At 42.4% G+C, this 21,981-nt stretch overlaps 1 protein-coding gene across 1 annotated transcript in view; it reads left to right on the forward strand.

Moving 5' to 3' along the window:
- JARID2 (jumonji and AT-rich interaction domain containing 2) overlaps positions 1–21,981 on the forward strand; it is a 214,183-nt gene that overhangs the window by 180,334 nt on the left and 11,868 nt on the right. The window contains exons 7-13 of the mRNA XM_085051817.1: positions 4,693–5,710; positions 9,854–10,362; positions 15,498–15,590; positions 16,029–16,147; positions 16,280–16,350; positions 17,187–17,301; positions 21,260–21,365. Of these exons, the coding sequence (XP_084907943.1) occupies positions 4,693–5,710; positions 9,854–10,362; positions 15,498–15,590; positions 16,029–16,147; positions 16,280–16,350; positions 17,187–17,301; positions 21,260–21,365 (2,031 nt within the window). The remainder of the gene's footprint in view (positions 1–4,692; positions 5,711–9,853; positions 10,363–15,497; positions 15,591–16,028; positions 16,148–16,279; positions 16,351–17,186; positions 17,302–21,259; positions 21,366–21,981) is intronic.

A 21,981-nucleotide genomic window follows, 5' to 3' on the forward strand; every position in this document is an offset into this window, starting at 1 on the left:
GGGGTGACACACCTATTGGATGAATGAAAGGCTGTGGATGTTGTCCGCTTGGACTTCAGTAAAGCCTTTTACACCATCTGCCACAGAACTCTCCTGGAGAAACTGGCTGCTCCTAGCTTTGATGGGTGCACCATTTGCTGGATAAAAAAACAGGTTATATGGCTGAACCCAGAGAGTGGTGGTGAATGCCAACATCCAGTTGGCAGCAGGTCACCCATGGTGTTCCCCAGGGCTCAGCCCTGTTTAATACATTCATCAATGACGTGGACGAAGGGATTGAGGACACCCTCAGACAATTCACAGATGACACCATGTTGGGCAGGAGCACTGATCTGCTGAGGGAAGAAAGGCTCTACAGAGGGATCAGGAGAGGCAGGAAGGCTGCCCAGCAGAAAAGGACCTGGGGTTGCTGGTCAACAGCAGCTGAACAAGAGCCAGCTGTGCCCAGGTGGCCAAAAGGCTAATGGCATCCTGGCCTGTATCATCAGCAGTGTGGCCAGCAGGACCAGGGCAGTGATTGTACCTCTGTACTCAGCAGTGGTATGGCCACACCTCCAATCCTGTGCTCAGTTTTGGGCCCCTCACCATAAGAAAGACACTGGGGCTGGAACGTGTCCAGAGAAGGGCAGTGGAGCTGGAGAAGGGTCTGGGGCACAAGTCCTATAAGGAGCAGCTGAGGGAGCTGGGGGTGTTCAGTCTGGAGGAAAGGAGGCTCAGAGGGGACCTTATCACTCTATACAGCTGCCTGAAAGGATGCTGTAGCCAGGTGGGGATAAGCCTCTTCCTCTGGATAACAAATAACAGGACCAGAAGAAATGGCCTCGGTTTGCACCAGGGTAGGTTTAGATTGGGTACTAGGAAAAATTTCTTTGCTGAAAAGGGAGGGGTCAGGTATTGTGAGGGGCTGCCCAGGGAAGTGGTTGAGTCACCATCCCTGAATGTGTTTAAAAGGTTGATGTGGCATTTATGGACATGATTTAGTGGTGGACTTGGCAGTGCAGGTTAATGGTTGGACTCCATGATGAGTTTGAATAAAAATTTAAAATATTATGCTTACCATCTAGGATTGGAGGTTCTGTCTTAAAGCTGATGGTACTGATGGTGTGTTTTCCTTTGAATAAGAGAAGCTGTGATGATACTGCCTTTTTCAGTATTGCCTTTTTCCAACAAAACACTTTCCTGTGTTTTGTTCTCAGCCCCTGTGTCACCACCCCTTGCTGAAGGAGTGCCCTGGGTAGCTCTTCATACTTCTGGTCACAACTTCCTCAGAAAAAATCATAGGCAGGCTGGAGTGACAAGGTGCCTCCATGCAGCCTGACTGTTCACACTGAGATTTTGTCTTGATTATACCTGACAGCACAGTAATAAAACTATAGCCTCCTGAAACCTGGAAAAACTCCCATAGAGGAGACTCCACAATGTCCATAGAAAAATTCAGTTTCTACTAATGAGAGTTTTCCTAATTGTGCCTCAGATCACTGTAGACATTTAGAGGGAGTTTTTCTCCCACTTTTCACAGTGAATGTGGAAAGAGAATTTACTGCCTCTTTTCAGAGGAGCTCCTTGAGCATCAGAAGACTGTTACAGAGTTTTGCAGCTCACTGTGGTCCCCAAATGCTTTTCTTCCCCTACATGTTAATGATTTGTGCTTCCTAAAAATAGCACTTCCTCTTACTGTAGAAATGTTCTGAAGTAGGTTCTTCAAGATTGCCTTTGATTTTGATCTTGTCCTTTGAGTGACTACAGCCCCTTCCAGGTGTTTCACTGTCAAATTTTACAATAATGAAAATACTTGGTAGAAGCAAGGCTAAGCCAAGTCCCTGCAGAAAGACATGAGAAATGCCCTCCAGGACAATAGTTAACTACAACAATGAAAACTTTTCTTGAGGATGACTTCATTTAATCTCTTGTGAAGCCACTTTAGAGTAATTATGTCTGGGATGTGTCTCAGGAGTTTGTTTGATGGAATGTCCCAGGGGGCAGAGACTGGACTCCTGATGAAGCAGAGGTGCTTCTTTACTTGCTCAGCCAGGTGTCTGTCAGAAGATGATTAAATTTGCTTCATTTGCTATTTTGGCAAAACTTGGGTAAATTTTGTTGTTTTGCTTCTAAAATTATTTTATTTTCATTTGTGCATTTGCAAATTAACTGTTTGATGAGTTATTCCAGAATTATTTTAGGGTTTGAAATTAGGTAGACTCTCTGTCTGCCCCAAACTTATTTCCAGGAGCTATGCCCTAAGTCATCCAGGTACCTTCTAGCTTACTGCGGTTGCTTTCCTAACCTTTTTGCTGTAATGTATTGTGTTCTATACCTGATAGGTATTCAGTCAGTGGCACTTCTGGTGAAGGTTAATGCAAAAGAAGCAGGAACACTTAAGTCAGACTATTTGTTATCCTTCCTTGTGTGGTGCTTTATCTCTTCCACTGTTTGTTATCTTCTATTTTTAAGGTATTTTAATTTTTTTTTCTGTTTAAGTCTCTTGCTGACTGAAGTTTTTTTAGCTTCTAGGCCTTTCTGATTTTAATGTATGCATTTTTCTTTTCCTATATAGTTGCCCTTAGTCACATAATTGTGCTACCACTTTTTACTGTGATTATTTTCTAATTTTCCAGTCATTAGAGAACTTTGTGAACAGGCATAATGGCCTGTGCTTTGTGCCTTTTCTCTGAGTGGAAATTGCTTTGGTTTTCAGGTAGATTTTTCTTTTCTTTTGTTTCGTCATTTTGGGGTTTTTTTTGTTTTGCTTTGGTTTTTTTATTGAGTCTGTTGTCCTTTCTCTCCTGTTGTTACATCTTAGAAATGAAAACCCATTTCATGATCACTGCCACCTGGATTACCTTCCCCTTCTAGTTCTCAATCAATTCTTCTCTATTAGTCTAGATGAAATCTGTAATCAATGTTCCTGGCTATTTATAAAGCCAGGGATGTTCAACGCTTGTTGTTACTGCTGCAGGCAAGTGGCAATGTCTCAGCAGCTCTCTACCCATGTCTGTTCTGCAGCATGAAAAAGTGCTATAAAAGCCAAATGCAGGCCTCCATTTCAAACACAGAGTATTGCTTAAATTTCAAGGGAAATGGGTAAATGCATTTCTGTTTGCAAGTGTTTGTTTTCCAGATGATACATCATACATCTTTGAAAACCTCAAGGTAAAAATTCATGTCATCGGTTAACTGGATTTTCTTTAAGCATTTCTACCTTGCAAGCACAGGAAGGATAAGAATATAGATGGTTTTTAAAAGTGCATTACTCCTGCTTCAGCTTCTGGAACACAGAGGTGAAAATGTGCATGAATACACACACAAACACACGTGTAGATGTGTGTGTGCAGAATCTCCAGGTTCCGGTTACTCTTCCACAAGTCACTTCATGCAAGACCATAGCACAATGTTTTCAGTCTCTATTTGATGCCCATTTTATATCATCCCTATTATATAAGTGACTGCAGTTCTTGCATTTATTTGAGAGAAGCTGCCGTGCTTACTGATTTGGCAAGGATTTAGAAATCCCACTGGAGAATGTACTACAACTCTGCAGGAAATGGTTTTACTCACCTGAGTGCTGATAAGGGGTGATTGTAATATATGCGTTCACTTTGACCACTTTTATCAATGTTCTTAACTTTTGGATGGGTTTTTCTGCGCTCACAGTCATTTGGGGAGGTGAGAAAAAGCTGTGTAAATGCTGAATTTTATTTGAGGTTTGCACTTGAGCTTCAGTTTTTTAATAATAGGTTTGCATTGGCAGTACTGAGCTGTCTCCATTCCCTTTGTAGTTGAGTATTGCTTTTGGTCCTTACCATACCTGTTAGTTAAAATACAAATTCTAGCCTCCTAACTGGGTTTAAATGTCTAACAGAAAGCAGCAGAGTCCAGCAATTCTAAGCTGCATTGACAAAATATGATCTGATAGAATATGTGTCAGCAAAACTGCCCAGATACCAAACTTACAAAAAAACTACATTGGACTACTGTATATATTTTTTTATTTCAAATTCTTGACTTCAGCCACAACACGCTGCCCAAGATTTAGTATGTGTGGCAGACCAGATCCTTCATGGCCATGCTGATCTGTTGGGTGCATAATGTGTTCCACATCTCTTTTTATATGTGTGCGTGGATAGATGGTAAATTGATTTGAATTCGCGTGTTTTTTCAAAATGTGCAGATTCCAGTTAGAGTAGATAATATATGCTGCCTACTATTTCTCCTAAGAAGTAGTGAAGTGTGTGTGCATTTAAAAGAAATTGGGTGGGAGAAAGAGAGAGAGTGTCTTGAGGGCCAGAAAAAGAGATAATGAAAGTATTAGTTTGTAAATCAGACTATCTGTGTTTTGCAATACCAGAACAGCTTTCTGGTAGAAAAGGAAGGGGGTAGTGCAAACAAGACATCCCACCCTTTCTAATGCTAGAGACTTTGTACCCTCTGAAAGCAAGATTGGGGGTTTTCTGGTAAATTAAAAATAACCAACCCAATTTCTTGGTTTTTTCGTTATTATAAATGGCTATTCTCCTCTCTTGCCTATGTGCAAACCATTATATGAAGATTGTATGATGGGTCCAGGAGTCAAGACTGCAGAATATGGTTGTCCAGCAAATGGGACATTGGGGCTGAGCGGTCACATTATTAATTTACTTCTCTGTTTTTTACTTCCTTCCTTCTGCTCCTCCTGCAACACTTCTGGCATTTTAGGTTTCTAAAGTCAACGGGGTCACTCGAATGTCATCTCCGAGTGCAAATGCAGCCAGTGCCAAAAAGATGAGAGAAGTCAGACCTTCACCGTCCAAAACTGTGAAGTACACTGCAACAGTGACAAAGGGAACTGTCACATACACCAAAGCCAAGAAAGAACTGGTCAAGGAAACCAAACTAAATCACCACAAACCCAGTTCACCTGTCAACCACACAATCTCAGGGAAAATAGAAAGTAGCAATGCAAAAACCCGCAAACAGGTGCTATCCCTTGGAGCATCCAAGTCTAACAATACCGCTGTTAATGGTGTAAAAGTCAATGGCAAGTTGAACCAAAAGACATGCACTAAGGAGGTGGGGAGACAATTAAGGGAGGGGCTGCGCAATTCGAAGAGGAGGCTGGAAGAGACGAATCACATAGACAAAATACAGTCGCCCACCAAGCGAATGAAAGGGGCCATCAACTTGGCAGAAGCTACCAGCAAAAAGGCAGCAGTAGAAAAGCCTTTGCTGAATGGACACCTTAGAAAGGAAGTGCCAGAGAAGAGTTTGGAAAGAAATAGGCCGAAAAGAGCCACTGCTGGAAAGAGTACACCAGGGAAACAAGCACATGGCAAAACTGAAAATGCCTCCTGTGAAAATCGTTCTACCTCTCAAGCGGAGTCCTTGCACAAGCCACAAGACTCAATGGGAAAGCACGAAAAGGGCAGTAGTAAGTCTGGGTGGGGGATGCTGGGGGAGATTCCCATCCTTAGGCCCTCCACCAAGGAATTTCATGACCCGCTGATATACATTGAGTCAGTCCGAGCTCAGGTAGAGAAGTATGGGATGTGCAGGGTGATTCCTCCTCCAGACTGGAGACCTGAGTGCAAGCTAAATGACGAAATGCGGTTTGTGACACAGATTCAGCACATACACAAGCTAGGCAGGCGCTGGGGACCCAACGTGCAGCGGCTGGCCTGTATCAAGAAGCACCTCAAATCTCAGGGCATTACGATGGATGAACTCCCACTCATAGGTAAGGGCTGTGATTCTTTGGCCTTTACCAAAGCTGGTTGTCTGTATATGACTTTATGCTCATTTTGTCTTTATGCTTAACCAAACCCCTGTTCAATTAACACTGCAGAGCTCTGGATCTCTCTCTTTTTCCTTTGGGCAGGCATGATGCAGGTAGGTTGTTGAAGAGCTTTCCAGGGCATCTTTATGTTGCCATTTTCCTCCCTGTTTCACACAGGGAAAAAAACTGCTATGTTGGACCTAGGTCTGCAGATTACAGAGTCTTCTTCTTTCCCTGCTGTTTATTTATGTAGGTAGCACAACTATGGATATTGATAGCCTTGTTTTAAAGGTTGCTTCAGAATATTTCTCGGACCATTCCAAAGATGTTTTTGTAACAGGTTGCAATGCTGCCAAGCTTTAATACATGTGTCCCCCCACCCCCACCCCCACCCCCCCTTTTAAAAACATTTAACCAAATGGGAAAGAAAATACCTCAGAACTGACTTGTGTTTGGGAACTCAGACACTTAAAATCACAAATTTGCAGTGACCTGCTGACATTTAACAACCATTAAGTGTCAAGAATAGGCAGTAAAATGTAGTTGATTGCAAAATGGAGGTTTCATTATTTCTCCCAGCAGGTGTCTGCCAGGGCTAATGCCTGAGTGAGAATCATTTATTTAACAGAATTCTTGGTTTATGGTCTGCTGTCAGATATGACATGTGACAAAAATGTGACAATAGTTTGTAAAAACATGACAACAGCAGCATACAAATGAACTGTTGAGTGAACTACCTCCATCTCTACTGCCTTTACAGCTACCATATAGTAAGAAACCTGTGTTTTTGATTTTTGTTAGTTCTTCCCTTTGTTTTTGAAGTGTTTTGAGTCAAGAGCTCACAAGACCTGCATGTTGCAACTTGAGGCTAGAGTTTTGCCTCTGAGGCATTATCTGACCCGAGGCAGCTCTCAGCACTGGCTGGATTAAAGGACATGCTCTTCTGTTTAAACGATTCACAACATTTCCTTCCCCCGCCTCCTCCTTTTTAAACTTTATTTCATATCACATATGGTAAGTGAGGGAAAATGCATAAAAGCACACAGAATGATTGCAGACTTTATGGTGAACTGATGCAGGGCACAGGAGAGAAATAACAAAATTTTAAGGAGGAGGAACGAGGGGTTAGTGCTTTGTCACAATAGCTGTGCAAAAACGTTCAAGGAAATCTGAAAATTAAAATCACTCAAGCAGCAATAAGTGAACATTTTGTATGCCTAATGTATGCAATGGTTGTATGCTAATAGAAACGAATAATGAATTAAATTTACATTGGCAAGAGAGAGAAGAAAATGGGCAAGACAGCTCGATTAACGCTCCTGGAAGAATGTTAACTTTTTAATGAAATACCTTAACTCAGCATTAAGATGGCATTACTGTTAATTATTTGTATTATTTAAGCACCTAAGAGCCTAATGAATAGGCAAGGATTCTATTCTGCTGGGTGCCATATAACCAGAGCAAATAGTGGTCTCTTACAAATTTACATCCTATTTATCCTTTCTGCAGTTAATTTCCTAGCTATCCTGTGTTTAAAATCAAAAACAAAATGGAGAGAAGAAGGTGGAGATCATCAGTGTACAAAGAGGAAAAATCTGCTGGTTCTAGCAGGAAACATATAAAATAATCTGTGTTGATAAATGCACGCTTATTTAAGTAGACATGCATACATAGCCCTGCTCTGAGGGCCAAATCACATTTCCATTGAAGCTAGTGGGACTTTTGCCAGTGGGTTGTGTAGTGCCAGCATTTGGTATTAAATGCATACCTGAAGATTTAAGATTTTCTTTTTTGAAATGAAAATGCTTACTAAGCAATTAAAAAGTATTCCTAACTTAAGGAAATTAAGGCAATTAAAAGTCAGACACTGTTTTTGCATAACTTGCTCCTATTTAATCCATTTTGGTATAGGTGCTTTTAAAGAGGTTAGAACTCCTTTTTTGTTGTCGTTGTTCGATTTTTTCCCTTTTTTTCATTTTCTCTTCAGTCTTTCAAGGAAAGTTTAAGCAGCAAGCTTAGGTTGATCCTGGAAAACATCAGTCTGAGATATAAATGCTTCCAAAAGTTATGACTGTGTGAAATGGAATTATAATTGAGAGCATTTTGCAAACCTTAGCTGTAGGCTGCGGTTGAATGAAGTGCTACTCAAGCTCCAATATTGTGGAGTGATTATGAGCGATCATTCCATGATGCAGGAGAAAATTAAATTTTTGACAGTGCTGAAACTAGGACCTTAAACTGGGTGTGTGCTGTTTGTCCCACTGGAGAACACGTATAGTGGTAAATCTGGGCCAAAATTCTTCCAAGTGAGGGGTATGTTACCCAACTTGGTAAATTATGTATATTGCTGAATGTTGGCATAGAAAGCCATCTGGAGTTACACCTTCAGCTTATTTGTGACCTGCACATAGAAACCACTGACCAAAAAAAGTAAGAGAAGCCATCTTGAAAGTTATGTTTATATTATGTTATGTATGGAAGATTAAAGAGGAAAGAAAGAGAGAAAGAAAACTTTTCGAACTAATTTTGTTTTTTTCCCAATGGAGTTTACTTCTCAGCTTCAAGACTTTTTTAAAATCTCACCCACCCCACTCCTAAAATGTACTAAATAGGAAATATCTTCTGCTTCATGGTGCTGCCTCCACCCTTATCATATGCTGCTCAAAGCCTTGGTTTTGGCTGCAGGCAAACCCCTTTGCCCAGTGCTGTGTGGGCAGTATAAATGTGAGCAGCCTCTGGTGCTGCTCTGCCTTGGTCACATCCATTGTCTCAAAATGTTAACGCAAGTTTACACTGCTGAGTCTCCCTCCTCACTGGATTGGCACAAGTGGTGGAAGAGGGGAAAGCAGAGGGAAGAAGGAGAACTGGAATCAGCAATGAGGCATCTGAGATGCAGCACAGGGTAGTTTGAAAAAAGGATTACAGCTTGTGCTAGCAGGCAAGATGATAGGACTTAAGATGATGTAGCTGTGCATCCGACAGTAAATATTTACCATAATGGTGCTTCTTGCTCTCCTCTGTTGCAATAGCATTTCTAAGAGCTCTGAAATGGCTATGGTAGAAAAATTCTTTACTTTTCTCCAAGAAAAAGACAAAGGAGAGACAGTGTGGCAGCAGAGATGTTGACGCTGGTTTTGTATTAATTCTCTTTTTTTCTTGAAAAGCACCCTGTTTAATTGTAGGTGGTCTTTGGGCTGTTTCTTCACTCTTTCCACTGATGATTTATTTCTGTGCTTTGAAAGTATTTATGATGTTTCTTTTATTGTCCCTCGTCCATTTGGCTGCTTGTCATGCTGCAGTTTGTATAGTCCTTTTTTATTTTTTTTTTCTTTTGACTGGAGTGTGAAACGTGCTAGTCATCTTAAAACATACAAAACTGGAATGGAGTATAAAATATGGATGGCCTCAGACTGGAAGAATAATATGTCTGGAACTTTTTATGCAGTTTCAGGCTCCAACCCCAAACAATCCCCTGCCTCCCTTTGGTTTTTATACGGATTTTATTACTTTTAGTAAAATTATAATGTTGCTGTGCTCCTTTTAAATACTAACTGCATTCAAGGTGTTTTGCAGATATTAGATAATTGATATTTTACTTCCAGAAAGGAGATAGGTACATGTCTTTCTGATGGCCAATACTCCAGCTTGACACTGGTTTTGTTTATTCCTGGTATGAACCAGGTGTGGGACTGGTGGTGGGTAATGGTGTGTGGGCTGTTACAGACCTGGGCAACTCTCATAGCCCCAACCACTGGGTAATGATAAGGGGACAGGTGTTTGTCGAGATAGCTTGGGATGCTCTGAGAAGGGAATGAAGCTCAAGGAGGAGAGCAAATTGAATCATAGGGAAGGTTGTTGCAAGCAGCAAAATACAGCCTGTTAATGAATTAAGGCAGAAAAACAGTGGTGTGTGCCTCTCTTTAGCAGGAGGCATACAAGAGAGGGGCAATTCTGCTCCAGTGCCCAGGTGACTGGAGCTGTCATGTCACTTGTGTGCCCAGCCTAGTAGCATGTTTGACGTGAGCTGCCCACAGCTTTCCTAATCTACTCCACTCCTGTGTTTGCCTTTCCCTTCCTCTGCTGCCTGGCACATGTGGACCCCAGGAGGCTGCGAGCTCGACCTGGCCTGCTTTGTCCAGCTGATCAACGAGATGGGGGGGATGCAGCAAGTGACTGACCTCAAGAAATGGAACAAGCTGGCAGACATGCTGCGCATCCCCAAAACTGCACAGGACAGGCTGGCCAAGCTGCAAGAAGCCTACTGCCAGTACTTGCTCTCCTACGACTCCCTCTCCCCTGAGGAGCACAAGAAACTGGAGAAGGAGGTCTTGCTGGAAAAGGAAATCCTGGAGAAGAGGAAAGGACCTTTGGAGGGACATTCAGAGAATGCCTACAAGTTCCATTCCTTGCCCCGGTTTGAGCCCAAAAACGGACTCATCAATGGCGTGGTTCACAAAAACGGCTTCCGCAACAAGTTAAAAGAGGTCGACGTCCCACTGAAGACGGGCAGGCGGCGGCTCTTTGCTCAGGAAAAGGAGACCACGAAGGAGGAGGAGGAGGAGGAGGAGGAGGAGGAGGGAGTTCTTAGCGACCTTCACAAGTGTATATACAAGGTAACCATTTTTGCAGGACTGATGATGCTGTTGTGTGGGTGGCACCTGGGTGCACACCCAGCTGTCTGAGGGGAGCTGATGGGTTTCAGTGGCATTCCCAAGGCAGCAGTTATCATGGTTGTCATAGCCAACAGTCTGATGGCTTTATCCTGATCTGCCTGGCTCTTGCGGGATGTCTGGAAAAGCTGGGAGGCATTATTGTCATAACAAGATGCATGGGCTGTGCCCCTCTTCATCTGCTTGTGAGACGTTTCCCGAATATCTTTGCCCAATTATCTTTGCAGACACAGATTTTATTTTCATTTTCTAGTGACATTTAAAGTAATGTTCTGCTTTCTCATTCCTGCTTCTTGCAAATCTCTTGTTGAGTGAAGTAGTGCTGCACATCAAAACTAACATCACTGGAAATACTACTACATTTAGAAAAGGGCACATTGAAATGCAAACAATATTTTCATCCACGTTGCCAGACTTTGCTCAGCACTAACAGTCACATGGACGCTTAGTCCTCCACATATCAAGTACATCCATTTACAAAGGAATGCTGACTCTTTCACTGTATTTTATTTGGCAGTCTCCTGCTCTCTAGCAGGACTTGGCACTGCAACTCACAGTGCAGTTTTGAGTTGTGTTGAATTGCGTAGCCATGCTCTGAGAGAAATATAGCATTGAGTGTCTGTGCCCAGTAAAGGAATATGCTGTTCTTCCCCTTCCAGTCTCAACTTCCATCACCAGGAAATGAAGCCAGATAGCCCAAAATGACTTATTGTTAAGCTATTTAGGGACTTCATGAGCTCACAACTTGGGCTTTAAGAGCTTGCTTCAGTTTTCTTTTGCAGCCTGTTATGATTTGTCAGCCCAAAAATTTTTTTTCCTGACAACTCTGGCCTCAATCCCACCTTTGAAAAGCAATCTTTCTGCCATGCTGCCCTTAGAGAGAAACGTACCTAATGACAGCAGCTTTTGTGAATAGTGAAGTGGCATTTTTGTGCTTAATATCCTGTGCGTAATGATGGTTAAATGAAAAACTTGATACACCTTACCCTGACTGCTGCATGAGCAACCTCAAACTTAGTGGGGAATGCCTTTTTCTTCTTTTCCAGTGCAAGTCCCACTTTAAAATTCAGTAGATACAAAGTCACTCAAAGAGCAAGACTGGGACTTGTGAGAAATATCCCAATCAGACTTAGAAAATAAAAAGAAGCAAGCAAAGTGCAGGGGGTGTAACTAGTCTGAGTCTGCTGAGTACTGGGCCTTTACCCCAAAAGGCTGAGAGCTCCCAGAATTTCTGCTCTGTCACAAAAAAAAAGCACTGGTAGTGCTGGCAGCTTCAGACTCTGTCTGAGTCTGACAGTGCCAGGTAGAAATACTTTTGTCCTGAGCTTAGAAGCTGTTAGAGAGGAGCATCACTGAGCCCATGGGCCAGGGCTCTCCCCACCTGCCAAAGCAGCTGCAGCACATGGAACCACTCAGAGAATGCCTTGGGTTGTCCACTGTGGTACCAGCAGTTTCCCAGACACTGGGGCTTGCCTGTTTTGATCCCATCCCATGTTCTCTGTAGTTGAGAGACTGGGGACTGCTGTCAAGGTGATGGAGTGGGGAGAAGGCAGGAGGAAGCAAATCTCTGGTGGATTTCTGGAGAGATCCCTGCTGTGGCGCGCCCTGCGGAGTGCCTGGTCAGCCTGAGTGCAAAGAGAGGAATGAAGCTTCATTTTCACAGCACTCAGGGGAAAACCATGTAGGAGGACTGATGCATTAATACTGGTTATGTCACTTAGAGCAAGCCTCAAGACACAGAAATTATGCATCAAGTTTGATGCACCAGACTAGCCCACAAGATGTAAAATTGCTCTAGTTCATCACTAGGCTTAAAAGACTGAGGCAAGATGGTGCTGGCACCAGTTGTAAGCAGAGGGTCCTTCATGGCATTTAATGAAACAAGCTTTTTAATCCTCTGTGTTTGGCTGGAGTGTTCTTTACTTAATAATGTGTTTCTGAGAAAATTCGAAATTTGATTAGCAGAACCTGTCCTTATGTTACAGTTTGCACAGATTATGGGATTGTAATGGTTCCTTTCTAAAGCACATTGCTAATTCTAATTAAAAATTAAAAAGAATACACGTAAAAAAACCCCCCAACAACAAACCCATGTCTCTGAAAAATGCCCAAGTCAATAGCTTGAGGGCTGGAGGGAGGACATCATAATCACATGGCCGTAATCCATGGCCCATCCAGTTTGGGCCATAAAGTCTGTTCTTCAGACTATGAAGAGGCCATAGATTCAGGGTTTCTCACAGTAATTTCTGCAGTCAGCACATGCTTGAGCTGTTTTCAGCAAGAGACACGCAGTCTTGCAGGAGCAGTTACCACCATATCACATGTCAAGGTTAGAGTAAATCTCTTTTGTGTTTAGCTGACTTTCTGCCAGGACTCCCAAATTATTTTCAGTATCTCTTCTTCTCAGGCTGTGAGGCCTGGTGTGCTTTTAAGTATGTGCTGCAGGCTGTTGTGCTTGCTTGCTTTACTCCTAAATGGATGGCTTTTCCACCTAATGATAAAAATGTTGTCATTTCTGTGTGTGAAGTAAACTGCTGACATCAAAGAAGGATCTGATGCAAGATTTTCACTTTTATTTCCCCATTTTTAGCTCTGAAAATATTTTAAAAATCTGTACTGGTGCTGACTGAAAGCAGCATTTGTTTCCATATGGAACAAACTGAAGACTTATTAGCAGACCCATTAGAGGTCTGCTAATTGAAGAAATTACAATGCAAGTTTTGCCAGCCCTCCCATAAAACTGTCAGGGAAATCCTATGCTGAGCTCTCTTCACCCAGGGACTTGGCATTTTCATACTCCACTTTATAGGACTCCCTCCTTCCCACCTGTGGCTATTGTGAAATCTCTGGTTTCAGTTCATATTTATGTTTGCTTTAATGTCTTTAACATTCTTAGTGTTCTAGTGCTCTTCTCTCTGCCTTCTCTTCAGGCTTGGTGGTGATGCTCTCTCGGGGTTGACTCTCATGGCCCCTGCATGAGATGTGAGAAGAATCAGGGGAAGAAATAGGAATTTCTTTTCTTAAACCTTCCTCTGTCTTCTTGTCAGAGCAACAGAGACTCTACTTTGTAGCTTGAAGCTCCCGGGACAGTTGAATTGCTGAGATATTTTTCAGGGTGTTGGAAAAGGTATTTTACTTCTCAGCAATTAATTTTGTGTTCTAGTTAGAATGCTTCATTACAGCATTTTAAATTATTTTCTGTGTTGGCATTAGAAAATTTTACGAGATCCCTCAGATTAAAGAAAACAATGAAATAGCACAAACAGACAACAAAAACCCCTCAGTCATTTAATTTGTGTTACAGTTTTTTGGACACTAAAAAGATTCCAAATTCTTAGCAGAGGAAGAAATGTGTACATGGAGTTTTTAAGGGTTAAACTGTTCCAGTTTTCCACTTTCATTTTTCCTCCTTGCTATATATTTCTGTTTTCTTCCTTGTATATCGGAAAAATGGAAAGACATGGTTACTCTTGGATGATGAGGCCTTATTTTTGTTTTTCTGCATCAGATGAGAGGAAGAGGCAAGTAACTGAAAGGAGGCAGCTGCTGCAGTTTGCGAGCAGTGGAGGCTGTGCCCAAGTGTGGTGACTTGGTGCAAGCCCTGCACTTTACATGAGGTTTTGTTGTAAAAGGCTGCCTCAATAAACCATTCACGAGGGCATTAAAAGATGAAGGAAATTGCCTATTGGATCACAGAGAATCCAGCTCTGAAGTTTATGGGAATCAGAGTGCCCCAGGCCCTGGGCATTTCACAAACGTTTTTTGCTGAAGCTAATTATGCAGCATTCAATTAAAAAAGTGACAATGTTACAACCGTATGAGCATGGCAGAGTGATAGACTTGGCCTCTGGGGGAAAGTTGCTTTTATAGTTCTTTCCAGTTTACTCTTGGACATAGTTATTAAATAAATTAAACGCAAGAAAAGGCCGAGGTGGTTTGGCAGATCTGTTTCATAGCTGAAAAACTAGAAAGGTAGCAGTCCAAATAATAAAACTCATTTATGCAGAGTTTTTAAGTCTGCGGTTGCTCAGATGAGCAGTTAGGGGGCACAGTGGGAAGGAGCAATGGATCTGGTGAGGGAGCAAAGCCATTTTGTACTCCACATTTGCAGAGCACTGCTGGTCTCTGCCTGCAGCAGTGCCCTGAGGCCTCGTGTGGTGCCTGCCAGTTCTCCTGGCAATGCAGCTTCCCAGCATCTTCCTTCTGCCCTGGAGCAGAGGAGGCAACAGAGGTGTTGCTGTCTGGGCACACCAGGATTTCAGGGCTGAAAGGAGCAAGTGGGTTCTCATGCTCTTGCCTTTGAAGCCATCAGACAGTGCTTCCCACAGCTTCTAGTGGTGTAGGTGTGCAGGAAAGCAGCTGGCTGGAAACTTTGGTGTAGCTCAAGCAGAAAACCAAGTCAGATCTTCTTCTTGTACAGCTCCTGCAGCAGTGCTAAGAAAGAATTTGCTCATTCAGCAATTTTACTGTGTTTTACTTTTCCAAACCTTGTAATAGCAGGTCCTGGTTCCTTGGCATTTGAACTGCTTTTATTGAATTGAGCATAACTAGTTTTTGAAAGCAGGTGATTACAGTAATCCTGGCAAACTCTCCTTTTTGTGACCTTCCTCCACCACATACAACATTTGATGCTGAGCATTTCTGTGAATTTTCTTTTTCACCTGCTCCTTGTACGTAAAGAGCATAGCCATGTGGTCCCTGGATAATGTATTAGATCTGGTTGGCTGCCTACTGGGTTCTTTGCAACCTGCCATAGGAGGCTAGGCCATGTCTATCCTCTGTATTTATCACACACTGGGTTTTGTGCTGGACAAAGCAGTGTTCCTTCTGGGAACATGCAGTTGGCCTTCTTACGTGGCTGGTTTGGTGAGTTCATGTGATTGAATCTCTGTATCTTCTGAGGTATTTTCTCTTAGCAGCAAAATGACCTTTAGACCCATACCTCTTCTGGAGACACTGTCCTCTTTCCCTCTGTTGTCATCTGGGATTGAGCCTGTAAGGAAAAGAGTGAGGACATGGGGGGGATGTAGGTGGGTTTTTTTCATTTTCAGTTCTAATTTTATGTTATTTTTCCACAGGGTAGGTCTGTTTCTTTAACAACCTTCTACCGAACAGCAAGAAACATCATGAACATGTGCTTCACAAAGGAGCCTACAGTAGCTGAAGTAGAGGTGAGCCAGCTGGGATGGTAAAAGTTTTTATTTCAGGGCATTGAGTGTGGAGATTCAGGATAGTTGACCTTCAAGCATTTCTGTCATCAGTTTGAGGCTGTCTAGCCTGGAATGAAGAAAAGAAAAGGTTAAATAGACATGGTGCTGATTCTTCCTTTTAAAAAATTTTTGGAACATTTTAAATAAAGATGTTGATGAACTGAAGACGAGAAAGAATTCTTAATCTGACGTGCTGAAACACAGACACCAAGAGGATCTAAATTTTGCCTTCCTAATTTATTGTTAGTTTTAATTATTTATATTCTTATTTTTAAGCAATATTTTATGTTGAATTACATTGAGGTCATGAAAACCCTGAAAATTGCTGGGGTTTATATTTTAATGAGAGATACCTTGTTCAGTGAATTAAAAATGCATTACTGCTTTCTCTTACCACAGCAAGAATACTGGCGGATAGTGGAACAGAAAGATTGCCATGTAGCAGTGCATTGTGGAAAAGTAGATACCAACACCCACGGGAGTGGTTTTCCTGTGGGGAAATCTGAACCATTTTCAAGGTAAGATCCCCAAACCCACCCTCTTTGTTGCCTTACTCCTGAGCGGAGCTCAGCAGGGCAGCTTGGCGCTGGGAGTGGTGGCACTGGGAACGTGCACTGACTGTGTCTGTCTCTTTGTCACCCCTCAAACAGGCATGGGTGGAACCTCACAGTCCTTCCTAATAATACAGGATCCATCCTGCGACATCTTGGTGCTGTGCCTGGTAAGCAAGTCCCTTGTCTATGTTTTCAGCCGCTGTAAGTGTCCCCTGAACATGGTGCTGTCGGCACCAAAGGCTTCCTCTCTTTCTGGCCCCTCTCTTCCCCAGCTGAGTAGACTTGCAGTTGTGTGTAGTCAGTGGTATTTAAAGGAGTGAAGGCAGCCATGCAGATAAAGGATTAATGGATAGTTGGGGCCGTATTCCTGGGAGGAACCAGTTGTACTTGCAGTATCCATTGCTGTTCTTGCCAGAGTATTGGTGGTTTTTGTGTCAGGACAGAGCTGTGCAACTTCCATACTTGCAAAATGTAGTCTGGAGCACTGGGAAAAGCAGCACACATGTTTTCTAAATGAATTGTCACACGTTCACCAGCTGCATACACACCGTTGCAATTTACTGGTAAGAAACATTAAGTGGAAGCACAGTGGAATCTCCTGTTGAGGTCAGGTGTTAATCCTGAACAAACCAGCTGGGAAACAGGATACCTTTGAAAAGTTACATGTATGCTTGACAACATGAAGCAACCTCCTCTGATCGATGGCATTGAGCTTAAAGCATGGGTATTAGTAAATTTTCCAAAGAATAAAATTTTTTTACAGCTATTAGAAAGCAAATCTGTTCAAAGGCAATGCAGTTGGCCAGTAGATATTTTCTTAGTGGAAAATGCTGCATTTATTAAATTACTCCCTGTGAACTATTCACTTGGATAGGAAGATTTATAACCACAAGGGTCAGCTTACAGGGAGAATAAAATTTTTTACTCAAATGCCCTATTAAACTGTCTTTTACTGAACAAACTGAAGTTACTCAAAACTCATTTTTCAATCTCTTTGTTTTAGGAGTGACAATTCCTTGGCTAAATATTGGCATGGTCTTTTCTACCTCATGCTGGTCTCGAGACCAAAATCACCTTCCATACATTGACTACTTACACACTGGTGCTGATTGCATTTGGTAGGTATTCCTGTGGTTTGTTTTCTTCACACTCCTTGCGGTGGCTGCCTGTAGGCTGCTGCTAGTAGCAGCTTGTGTAGTACTTTTACATGAGGGAATCTCACCTGGAAGGTCCAGCATGTGTGTATGGTTCCAATTTTAATAGGAAAATGTGGTATAAACTTAGGAGATGAAAACCCCTTTTCTGGAAGAAAAGTTTCACCTGGTCTCCTGTGGTCTTTTCTGGTGTCCTGATGTGGACATCACCAGTCAGCTGCTGTCATATTTTGTAGACACATCCTGCAAATACACTCAGCATTCAGCTCATAAATGCTGTTGAACATGGTGAATCCTACCTGAATTCAAGTGCATGTGTGCTACTGCCAATGATGATTTAGTCTGCAATGTGAGACAATAGAGGCATTAGAGAAAGCAGATATTGCTGGCACGTCATGTGCCTTTCTGGTAGGCTCCTGTGATACTGGTGTTAGTACCCAAGAGCATCATCAGTGAGAACAGTGAATTATAGTGATTGTTTCTTGATCAGAGAAAATGTAATAAACAGAGCAGAAGAGTTACTGAAATGGTGTCCCCTTCTGCAACAGTGAGAAGCTGGTTCCCTATAAGCAGTTCCAGTGGTTCCCTTCTTGAACTCAGAACTTTGTGTGCCTTTGACTCTCATGAGGTATGACAAAAGGAGGTCTGCAGGGCCACCTTTGCACCCAGAAGTCCCGCTGTTGGCAGTGGCATCATGAACTGCTCTTTGTTCACGTGCAAAGTGTGTTCTGACACATTTCTCAGATGCTGCTGATGTCCGGGTGGTGATCCAGCTGTCACTGAGAAAGCACATGGTCCAGCAAAAAGGATTTGAAATCTGGAGAAAGCCATTAAAGCAGGATCTCCTCTCTCTAAATGTGTTAAGTTGAAGAAAAGTTCTGAATGTGATCATTTCAAGGGGTAAAGGTAACTGCTGGATTATGCTGCAGACCTGCAAGTTTGTCAGTTTCTGTCATGGGCATTTCAGGGCTCTTCTCCCTGTTCTGTGAATCAGGAATCTGTAATCTTTTATAATAATAAACGATCAGGACAAATTGCTGAGCAAGCTACACTGTCCTCAACCTTAGGTGAGTCTGGTGTCTCTCTATGACATTAATCTAGTCTTAAATGGCAGTAAATTCCAAACAGAAAGCATTCAAGAATCCCCTAATTAAGTTCTGAGGCCACCCTTTTATGCTGCATGTGTCACAATGTGTGACTTTTGGGATTGAACAGGCTTGAATGCAGACAGCTCAGATTTTAGGAAAGGCCACTATTCCTGTTTTTCCAATCCAAGAAGAATAAAAGTAAAGTCATTTGCTTTTTCTTAAAGGACTTACACAGATGAGTACATAGCCTAAGGTATGTTTGTGATAATTGCCTTGATGAAACAAGGATAGTAGGCAGGAATAACTCATAAGAAGGAAGTGAAATTCCTTTGTCTGTTGAAGCTATTCTTCAGCAAGGCTACCAGACTAAAGTGCCAGGCTAGTATTCATTAGCTCATTACAACTTTTAATAGTGCAATAACACACCTAACTGTGTTAGGAAAAGATGAATTTAATATCTGCAGGTCTGGCATAGTACCTGGAGTAGCCCTGACAGTGTTGCTTTCAATTTGCTGCTTCGGGGACAACAAAGCAGCCAGTGAGCTCCAAACATCTCCTTTGTCTTGCCTAGTCCACCCAGCACCCAGAAATCTTTTTTTCCAAGGACAGATCCCTGTGGTACTCGAACCACTTCACTTACTTGCAGATTGCTCAGCTCACTCTCTAATCTCTCAGGTTTTACCTCCTGGACATTAAACAGGGGAGAACTCAATTTGCATGCAGGGCAGAGGTCAGTGACCTAACCTTTTTATTCTGGAGAGATCCTCAGTGCCCATTAAAAGAGAGGAAATCTTGTTCTGCCCAAAGCACTCAGAAATCTGTACTGGATGCTCACCTCCCATTTTTATAGGTACATCAGGAATTGCAGATGAGTGCAATTGCAGCATACACCAAATGATCTCATTCCCCTTGGTCCTGCCCCAGTACTCAAATAGTTCCATGCACTTCTGTGCTGCCCCCCCTCTTCACATATCCTTCCCATGCATTTTATTGTGCCTGTCCTTTGAGGGACTGCATACTTGAATCTTTTGTCAGTTCCAGCTGTATTTTCTGACTCTAAAAGAGAAGAGTGGTTTCTGTCATGATCTGGGTTCAAATTGAAAGTATTTTCATCGCTGTTTCAAATCTGTTATTACAGTGTGTGGAGCTGTGCTGAAGCCATCACTGTTAGCAACACAGGCACTTCAAAGTATTTGAGACACAGCATGCATTTAAAATTGCCATTGGGACTTGATCATTATTAAGATGAAGTTCTTCTACTTCACCTCTCTCTAACCGTGGGATTTCTTAGTAAGGTCCTGATCGCTGTCAGTATATATGTAAGGAGTGTCTTCGTACACCTGGGCAACCAGTTCATTAGGGCTCTTACTGTGGCTGCAGTTAGCTGTACAGGCAGAAAATGTCTTCTGCCTCTTGGCCTGGAAATCAACAAGCACAAATCAAAGTCATCATCAGTACAATGAACAGTAATGAGATGTTCAAATCATAGGAAGTGCAGCCTCCTACTGACTCGTCAGTCAGGATAACTCTGTATAATGCACACTGAGTTAGTGCACGTTACAAGCAAATATCCTGACAAGGTGTATAAGGCCAGTAGAACACTTCATGAAGTTGCTGGAGAGATCAGATGAATGGCAGGAAGACTGTAGCAGTTCCCCAAAATATTTCCAGCTTCATTCTCTTGTTCCAAGTTTGGAAAAACAACTCCATGTGTGTGTGTGTGTGTGGTTATGTGTCTGGTATGGGCGGAAATGGACTCCAGGTTGAGGTCTCTTTGCTAAACTGAATGGGTGAGTCATGATAAAGCTGTAGGTGCTTTTTACTTGCCTGAGCATAACCAACCCAAATAAAGTAATGTCACAGGTAGAGCAGAGCATGGCAGCAACTCCAGACAGGTTTGGGAATCCCAGGATTAGCTCTGTCTCCCACTGCTGTTTGCAGTCACCACGTACCAACTACAAGACCCTGGGAACAGGTATTTTCTGGGTGAACATAAACCATCACTCCTCAGACAGGCTGCAGGCAAGAGCAGTGACCAGTTGTCACCATATCTCCTCCCTGCATGCAGAAAAATAGCAGTACTCTGGATGTGTGGCTCTAAGACTCAAGACTTTCATGTTATTTCTTGTCACTCGTGCTGAGGGAGCAGTGCTGGCAGCGAGCACAGGAGGACAGCTGCTTCCTTGGCGTCTAAGAAGAGGAGGATGTGTAACTTGGCAGATTCCCAGCAGAGTGTGAAACCTCTACTGCCACTTTGGCTGCTCTTAGTCAGGTCTTTTGTTGCAACGGAGAGGAGGGATGTGGGATTTGTTCAGTAAGCAAGGCAAGAAGGTCTTAGGCAGCTTCATGTACTAACGTTAGTAGAGGGAATTTGTGGTTTCTTGACTGTTACAAACAGAAAATGTTAATAAATGGGGATCCTTTGGTTGATGCACAGATAATAAATACAGCCTTTTATGGTAAAGATAATGGAACATATGCAAGATGCTCCAAGATGCAAACTTCTGCCCATAATGAACTGGTTTGGTGCTGTTAAAATGGACATCAATCTATTGCTGGTTTCTCTCCTCTGACTCTACAAAGCACAGAGTTTTCACATTTCTGTTTTGGGTATTATGTGTCCTTTGATACTTGGTGAACATGATCAGACTGAGTCTGAGTAAACAACTTCCCTTCAATCCTCAGTGTTTTACCAAAAGAACTGTGTGTGAAAGCCTGCATTTAATTTCTTTCTTTTAATCAATATGCTGGTCTGAATTGCCTGTTACTGTGTAGCTGTGCACAATCATTTACTCCACGGTAAATCTTTCTTTTTTCCTCTGACAAAACAACAGGTATTGCATTCCTGCTGCGGAGGAGAACAAACTTGATGATGTGGTACATACCCTGCTGCAAGCCAATGGCACTCCAGGGCTGGAAATGCTTGAAAGTAATGTAATGGTAGGTTGACACTGAGAGAAGTGTTCCCATTTGGGAACCCAAGGCTAATCAGGAGGCTGGTTGGTTGGGGATATATTTTGGTTTTGTCTTACACTACAGTGATGCACAGGGGGCTACTTTCTCTTTACAGTGTTTACCCACATGGTATTTTTCTAAGAAGGCTGTTACTATGTGTTAATATAAAACCAAACATGACAGTGCAATAAATGTCCATTTTTAATACTGTCTATAATGCATTTAGCCTCACAAAGAGAGTAGGATTTAATCAATTCATTTCCCATGACTGACATTTTATGATGCCAGCATGGATAGGAGAAGCCTAATACTTAAATATTTTTGGCTGCTTTGTTTATCTTGTGGATAACAATTTCTATTTAGTGCTTTTAAATATAATTTTGGGAGCCCATAACAAAAAACTCTCCCTTGGCTACCCATGTTAACCTCTCACAGAAGTGCAGTATCACAGTGGATTCAGTGCCAAGTCGGAAAAGATGGGATGGAAAGCTGACTGACTTGTGTTGCTTTCTGTAGTAGTAGACAGTGTTCTGTCATGGGGCAAGTGAGAGTTTATAAACTGTTGGTTTGAGAAGAGCCTCTTCTGCTATTGGTAACTGCC

Source organism: Lichenostomus cassidix, chromosome 2, assembly GCF_008360975.1.
Source record: "Lichenostomus cassidix isolate B80296 chromosome 2, HeHo_3.0, whole genome shotgun sequence".
NCBI lineage: Eukaryota > Metazoa > Chordata > Aves > Passeriformes > Meliphagidae > Lichenostomus > Lichenostomus cassidix.